At 43.6% G+C, this 7,963-nt stretch overlaps 2 protein-coding genes across 2 annotated transcripts in view; one reads left to right on the forward strand and one right to left on the reverse strand.

Annotated features, from left to right (window-relative positions):
• The window catches only part of LSM3 (LSM3 homolog, U6 small nuclear RNA and mRNA degradation associated), a 10,438-nt gene extending 9,674 nt beyond the window's left edge, over nt 1-764 (reverse strand). The window contains exon 1 of the mRNA XM_019646030.1: nt 652-764. Coding sequence (XP_019501575.1) covers nt 652-672 — 21 coding nt within the window. The 5' untranslated portion in view covers nt 673-764. The remainder of the gene's footprint in view (nt 1-651) is intronic.
• A 112-nt stretch (nt 765-876) lies between these two features.
• The window catches only part of XPC (XPC complex subunit, DNA damage recognition and repair factor), a gene marked incomplete at its 3' end in the record, with an annotated part of 52,901 nt that continues 45,814 nt past the window's right edge, over nt 877-7,963 (forward strand). The window contains exons 1-2 of the mRNA XM_019645955.1: nt 877-1,067; nt 6,211-6,406. Coding sequence (XP_019501500.1) covers nt 965-1,067; nt 6,211-6,406 — 299 coding nt within the window. The remainder of the gene's footprint in view (nt 1,068-6,210; nt 6,407-7,963) is intronic.

A 7,963-nucleotide genomic window follows, 5' to 3' on the forward strand; every position in this document is an offset into this window, starting at 1 on the left:
TTTATATAGCTGGCTAGAGAAATCCTCTGATGAGGTGCGATTTCAGTAGAAAGCTGCAGTAGTTCTGGCCTGATCTACAACGATAGCTGAGGAAGAGCATCTGGGGAAGAGGAGCAGGTGAGAAAGCCTGTAGGGCGAGCAGTTACTCTGTATCACAGTTCCTTGCTTGTTTCCACATCACAGTTCCTATATATCACACATATTTATCTGTCCTCCCCCACAATAGAAGCTACAAGTGGGGGCAGGGATCACGTCTGTCAATCCCGGTGTCCAACCATGCAAAGACTGATTGTTCACAACGTGTTTATTGAATGAGTGATCCTTGTTGCGGTCAAGTAATTTTTCCGCGATAATTACCGCGCTTTCTAGCAGAATCCCGACAGCTCCGTGAGGCAGGCAGGGATAATTATTGCCACTCTACGGATAAAGGTGAGGCTCAAAGAGAAAGGAAGTAAGGATAGGGAAGAATAACTAGTTTTCTGGCGGATTTCGAACAAGAAAAGACCTCAGGGCCTGAGGCAAAATTAAAGGCCGTGACGACCAGGAAAGAGGCGGCATGATACGACACCTCCCCTGGTACACGAAGCCGAACAGGGCCTGGGCGGAGAGTGGGGAAGCCGCTGTGGAGCGAGTCCCTCCGAAGACACTCACCTGGTCCACGTCGTCCGCCATGTTTCAAACCCTGCGCCCTTTCTCGCCTCTCGCGATATCACGCCCCTCCAGTCTTCGGAAACGCGAGGGCGCCATGCACCGGAAGTAGAAAGAAATTTGTTTTGCACTTTCTTGCTTCCTGCAGCTTGCATTGGTCACTTGGGACTGGGACGGAGCTTCCTCTGGGGGCGTGTGCTTGGTCCATCAAGGAGGGGCGTGGTCATGCCTCTCCCCGCCTTGGGGTGTAGACCACGCTGGTGCAGCTTCCCGTGGTTTAGTGCGTCACTCGCGGAGCGAGTACTGCCCGGGCTACATGGCTCGGAAGCGCTCAGCCAGCAGGGAGCTGCGGGGACGCGAACTGCGCAGCCAGAAGGCCAAGGGCGAGAGCACGGCTGGGCGTGAGGAGAAGGAGGAGGGTGAGAGCGAGGCTGAACCGTGTTTAGGGAGAGATGCTGAAGGAGATCCGGAAGCAGGCCCGGGTGCGGGGAGCGGGGAGGCCGGTTTCCTGGAGGTGGGGGGCTGAGGCTGCTCAGCGCCCGTCTGCGCTAAAAAGACAACTTGACCGTGGCGGAGGGAACTGGCGTTTGTGCTGCTGCCCCGGTCCTCCCCGTCGCTGTGCCTTTTCTCTCACGCGAGGAGTGACGCACCTTGAGCGGTTTCCCTGGAGCCCAGCTAGACCTGGAGCTCCCCTGCGTAACCTCTTTCCTGCTCTCTGTTGCCCACAGGATAAAGTCCAACCTCCTGGTAGATACAAAGGGCTAAATAGGGAAAAGGCATTGTAGTTATTTTGTGGTCCCAGAAGACCGGAACGTAGAGTGTTGTGGGTGTGCTGACTCCCAGAATAATTTCAGCTCAATCTCACCCCAGAGTTCCAGATTTGGATCCAACCTGAGTCACGTGGATATCGAATAGGCTTCTTAGGTTTGTCATGTGCAAAGCAAAAGTCTTGATGTTCCCGTTTCCACCTGCCCCTTCCCCACTTTTTCCCGTCTCAGTAACTGATCCTTCACCCGCTTGTTAAAACAAAAAAACAAACCCCTCATTTTCCATACACGCACACATCCAATCCTTCTGCAAGTCCTGTCGGTTCATCCTCAGAACTATATCTCAAATCTCTCCACTAACCTTTATTCCCATGGCCACAGCCCCTGCCCAAGCCACCGTCACTTGTCACTTGAACAACTGCAGTTGCCTCTGTTGGTCTTCCCCTCCTGTCCCTGCAGTAATTCTCCACCCAGCAGCCCAAGTGATCTTTAAAAAACAAAACCAGATCATGCCACTTCAAACCCTCTGTGGCATCCCATTATCCTCTTGGTGTAAAATCCAAATGCGTCATTGTGGCCTGCAAGATCGTACATGGTTTGGCTGTTGCTACCTCTCCTTGTTTGTCTCCTACCCCTCTTGTTTGCCAGATACGCTCCTTATTGGCCTCCTTTCTGTTCCTCAAACATGCCATTTTTCTCACCTTGAACCTTTGTCTTTGATGTTCTTTCTGCCTAGAATGTTCTTCCATGGCTCGTGGCTGTGGTTGATTCTTCTATTCCGTCAGATCTCAGCTCGGACACTTCTTGAGTGCCCTATCTAAGGTGTCCTTCACCAGGTGCTCGCTATCACAGAGGCCCTCACAGCTTCTGTCACAATCTGTAATGATCTTGTTAATTTATTTGCTTCCTTTTTGATCACCCATCTTAGAATTTAAGCTTCGTGAAAGCATCTTATTTTTTTATTTATCCTCTTTGTCTCACACCCCCAGCATATACTAAGTGCGTAATACATATTTTAAGTAATTGCAAAATGTTTGCTGTAGAGGGATTTTGGGGGTTCCTGAAATAACTGGGTAGTAGATTAGACTGGGTAACCAACAGGGGTGCCTGTGACACTAGATCCAACAATTCTGTGATTCTGTACATATTACAAGGTAATCATCCATTAGAAAATAATCAAATGGTAGCAATTTCTAAACTTAAAAGGTCATTTACTTCACATTTAATATTATGAGTTCCATTTAATTCATTTACTCATTAAAATAATGTTTGAATATTTTCTGAGTATCTAGTTGGTGCTGTATATGAGCTAGGTGACGAGGGAGATAGAGGTTTCTTGAAGGAGCTTGGAATATAGGAGTGTTGACATTTACAAAGATTATTCAAGGCAGAGTGTGATATTGTGGGAGAAGGTACAGGGCTTTGTGGCTTCCGAAGGAGTAATCGAGTTTGGCTGGAGAGATTGGGAAATGCTCTCTGGAGGAGTTACGTTTGATCTGTGATTTTAAGAATGGGTAATATTTCAGCAAGCGGCTGTGAAAGGGGGTTAGTATTATAGTCAGAAGGAATGTATTCTGTCTGAATATGTGGCAACTCAAAATTAAAAGTTTTAATCTGATGGAAATGCGACCTGCTTGGGTAGCATTCCTTCTAGCTAAACACTTCACCTGGGCACCAGCTTGGTATAGCTCCAACACTCAGTAGTTATATGCACTTGGGTAAATTATTTTGGACAGATAATTTAGCCTTTCTAAACTTGATCTGTGAAACGTAATACTACCTTGCAGGGTGGTTGTGATTTTTCAGTGAGATAGCATATAAAGTTCTGGCATGGTCCATGTTAGGTAATCTGTTGGGCTAGCACGTATCAGTTTAGTCTAAATGGAGGTAAGGATGCACCCAAGCTTAACTCGAATCTGCCAACCAGGGGAGCTAGTAATAAGTTCTTAAGGCAGTTTCCAGGATCTGAAGAGTGAGAATCTTTGCTGTGGCTCCGTGGAGGAACAAATGTGGTTTGAACTGCAGGTGACACTAATTTAGTGACTTGTTTCTAACAGCACAACAGTGTAGGTTTTAACAGCACCTTAACGCATGCATTGAAATTATAGTAGTGAACAAGACAGCAAGGTCCCTGCTTATAATCTTTGGAGAGGGCCAGATAGGTAGAACAGACAAGAAGTTAAAAATAAATTCAGATGGTGATAAGAGCTATGAAGAAAGTAAAACAGATTACTGTAATAAAACTGACATGGGAGTGGGGAAGAAGCAGCTAAGAATCAGTGGTCAGGCAAGGCCTCTGTGAGGAGGTGACATTTTGAGCCAGTTATTGAGTGTCCTGAAGGTACCATTCATAGGAGGTTCTGGGGGAAAAGAATTCTAGGCAGAGGGAACAGTAAGTTTAAAGACTCTTAGGAGGGAATGAACTTGGCCAGTTGGCTGGACACAGTGAGCGAGGGGGCGAGTGGCAGGAATTAATGAGAGAGGTGGGCAGGGCCCTTAGTGTAGAGATCAAGCTAAGGAGTTCGTATTTTATTCTAAATGCTACGAGATGCCACTGGCAGTTTTAAGCAGGTGTTCTTATTAAATCTCAGTAGATGGCCAAGCAAACCACAGTGGTAATTCCTGCCCTACTGAAACAACCACATTGAGTTCAAGGAGGCTGGTGAGCCATATGAAATAGCTCTAGATCTTGGAGACTCCTAGAAAATAGCCTCTAGATTCTGTGGAACAAAAACACAGCAAAGAATAAAGAAAAAAAGTCATTTATATGTCTACCATCCAGAAATAACCACCACTAAACAGTGGTATAGTTTCTTCTAGTCTGTTGGTTTGTACAGTAGAAACCATACTCTCTCTCTCTCTCTTTCTTCAAAGCACAAAAATAGACAGCTGTACCTTTAACCAACCACATAACTTTGGTGAGAAGCTAACGGTGCTTCTGAAGTATGCTGCATTTTTAGATCAGTAAAAATGAAATATTTTGCATCTTTGCTTATTAATAGAAAGCTAAAGACCATTATAAGATATGGAAATCCTGATTTTAAGGGCACCCTACTCAAACTGTCAAGTCAAAAAACTTTAAGCAGCTTCTGGCCTTGGAATAAAATATCTGTTTCTAGATGCTAAGTAATTATGAAATAATTTGTTTCCATTAAAATATTTAAACCATTGGAATGCATAAATTTTTTATATGACACTTAAAAGAAACAACTGAATCAGTGATTATATACCTAGCATTAAAACAAATGCCCCTCTAATGTGAAATTTAATAAAATTAAGTTATGACTTTAGATCAAAGGGAAGCGTCTTTTTCCCCATGCAAAAGTATATTCTTGGGGAAATATAAATACCTATCTAAAGAGTCAGCAAGACAAACGGTAAATGAAAGGAATGAATTAATTTGATATTTTAGGTTAATATTACAGCTCCTTTTGGAACCCCAATACAGGCTAGAGTATTTTTGTTTCCCAAAATTAATTGGGAAGCAGGGTCATGCAAAGGCAAAGGAAGATGATTTATTTCAGATTCAAGATTATTTGCATGGGGCCGGCTGAGTGGCACATTGGTTAAGAGTTGGCTTGGGACGCCATCTCTGAGCAACAGGGCCCCGGTTCAGATCCCACATGCAGGCCAGTGATGCTGCGCCCTCTACAGCTAAGATGGTGAACAACAGCTCAACCTGGAGCTGGACTGCCAGTGAGTCGCTGGCAACAGCGTAGGCTGCAGTGGAGCTGGCAGGCAGCAGGCATGAGCTTTCGTGAGCTACCGTGAGCGGCCGTCCAATGGCCAGCGAGCGACTGCCTCACTCGGGAAGAGCGCAGTGATAATACCAACATGGGCCAGGGAAGCGATGTCCTCCACAACTAGACTGAAGAACAAAAGGACAGCAACTTGTCTGTTCCCCTTCCCCGATTCCCCAATGCTGTTCCCTCCTCCAATTCCCCAATAAAATCTTTAAAAAAGATTATTTGCATGAATATATTTGTAAAATAGAAAAATATTCTCTTCTGCCATGTAATTTATAAATTATATATTTCTTAAAAATTAACTTATTAATATATTTATGTTAATAAACATCAGGTTTTTAGATACCCTAATTTAAAGCCAGTAGCTTATGCATTTTTACATTTCTCTTCAACCAAAAAAATAATTATTTTATGAAAATAAAGATATAGTATATGAATTACCGCTATCTTATTCTAACCCTAGGTTTGCTGAGATGGTTGTTTGGTATACCAGTGCCATTTGGGTTAGATTGGAAAGGTTTCATAAAGTATGTATTTTAAGCAGAGTTTGGTTTTAAAAGATGGCAGAAACATGAATTAGTAAAAGTAAAGTAGTGGTAAAATTCGGCCATGTTTATAAACTCAAAACATTTCACTTAACGGGTGAATTATACCTAAAATAAATGATTAGTATTGGCAAGCAGTAATTAAGCAAGGTGTTAATTAATGGATTGATGTATTTTCCTTGCTGGATATTTGCTGAATTTTAAGATTTGGGAGTTAGATTGTATTTGAGTCATGTGGTCTGAAGAGTCTGTGGTCTTAAGAGGAGTAGAATAAAATGCCAATAAAGGAAGATGGTTTTTACCGTGAGCATAGGGTGTAGACTAGACTGGAGATGGGAAGAGGCTGAAAGCTGGTTGTTAATCAAACAGGGGATTGGTAAGCTGGTGATGGAGATGTGGTTTGGAGGGAAGTACAGAACAGGAGTTTTCACAACCCTGCCGTGAAAGCACCCTCCGTCCGCCTTTCCTACTGTCCCTTACCTCATGTTCTATGTGGTCATCTAGATATCTTTGAAGATGAGAAACCCCCAAAGAAGAGACTGCTCTCAAAAGTCTCACAAGGAAAGAGGAAGAAGGGCTGCAGTGATCCTGGGGGCCCAGCAGATGGTCCAGCAAAAAAGAAAGTGACCAAAGTGACTGTTAAATCTGAAAACCTCAAGGTTATAAAAGATGAAGCCTTCAGTGATGAGGAAGATTTCAGGTGAGAGGTCTTGATTGTTCCTATCAGAGAAGTGTGAATAATAAAACCTGCTCTTTTTGCTTGTCACCGGGATCTGTAGAGAAAATGAGATCTTTAAACTCTTCTACAATAGAATGAGCTGAGACTACTAGTAAGAGCTAGAAAGAGTCTTAGCGATTATATACTTCACCTCCCAAACTTTTCAGATGAGGACAATGACAGCTTGCAGAAAGTGATTTATTTGTGATTACACAGCTAGATGGTGGCCAAAACCAGGATGAGACCTAGGTCTTCTGACTCCTGGTCCTGAGTTCTTCCTACTACACAAAGATATTACATACACAGAATATTCCAGCTTTGTCTCCTACTACTCTCCTCAAGTACACTCTGCCCCTGACCAGCTGGGCTTCTCCTCACGCACTCGATATGTGCTCATGCTTTCCTACCTCCAAGTTGTGCCCATATTCTTCCTTCTACCTGGAGTGCTTTCTTCCACCTTGAAGATACAGATCAGAAGTCATCTACGACTTCATTGAGTCTTTCCTCTTCGCTCCTCTGGTTTCTTGCAGCGTCTCTTAAGAGTATAACTTGTCTACCTCGTGTTACACTTACATATTCTACATATACTTTCCCACCCTGTAAGCTCTCAGAGGCCTGGAATCACGCCTGGCTCCGTGTTGTATGGCCTATGTCACCTAGGGCAGGCAGGGCCTTGTATTTAGCAGAAACTGAACAAGTGATTTTGCGGTAAATGAACATTCATATGAACATGTGGTGAATGATAAATATAAGCCTAGTGAACACTTGATTATCTGCCTCCTAGGAAAATTGGGGGAGGTGAGGAAGAAGCACAGAGGGGCGGTAGGCAGTAGTTCCTTCTTTGCTTCAGAATTAAATCCGCACTCTTCGTGTGGGCCTTTCCAGCATTCTGTAGTCCTGGTGAAGGAAAGTAATCCTGGCGAGGGCAGCAGTAGAAAGGAGCATAAGAAAGCGTGCAGATTTTCACCGTAATTCATCTCTCCTTTTCCCTTAGACTTTTCCTAAGACTGCCTCTGAGCTTACTGCTTGCCAGTTGTGTCCTTTCTCCCCCCACTACTTGAATCCTGTCTTAGTGACAGAAAGACCAGGATGCTGCCAAGGAAAACCCTGGATCTCCCTTTCTTTCTCAGTTGAGAGTTCACGATCAAACCCATAGCATATGGACATTTCTGCTGTGTTATTCTAATGGGAAATTTTTGTTTCTATGGTGTTCAAAGGGGTGGGCTAAAAAGAGAGTATGCGTATTATAGCTGAAGACTGAGGATTGGTTATTTTAAATCTGTGCTAAAATCTTAGGTAATATTCTCACTTGATACCAAGGGTCAGACTTTACAGAAGCTAAAAATAACTCAATACTCTACACATATTTGATATATAAATGTGCAGAAATATACAGATGGTCCCTGACTTAGGATGGTTTGACTTAGGATTTTTCAACTTTACAGTGGTGCGAAAGTGATAGGCATTCTGTAAAAACCATATAGTTAAGCCCTTTACTTAACATCAATAGGTTCTTGGAACTGCAGTGAAATGGCATAT

This window comes from Hipposideros armiger, unplaced genomic scaffold (genome assembly GCF_001890085.2).
Source record: "Hipposideros armiger isolate ML-2016 unplaced genomic scaffold, ASM189008v1 scaffold_96, whole genome shotgun sequence".
NCBI lineage: Eukaryota > Metazoa > Chordata > Mammalia > Chiroptera > Hipposideridae > Hipposideros > Hipposideros armiger.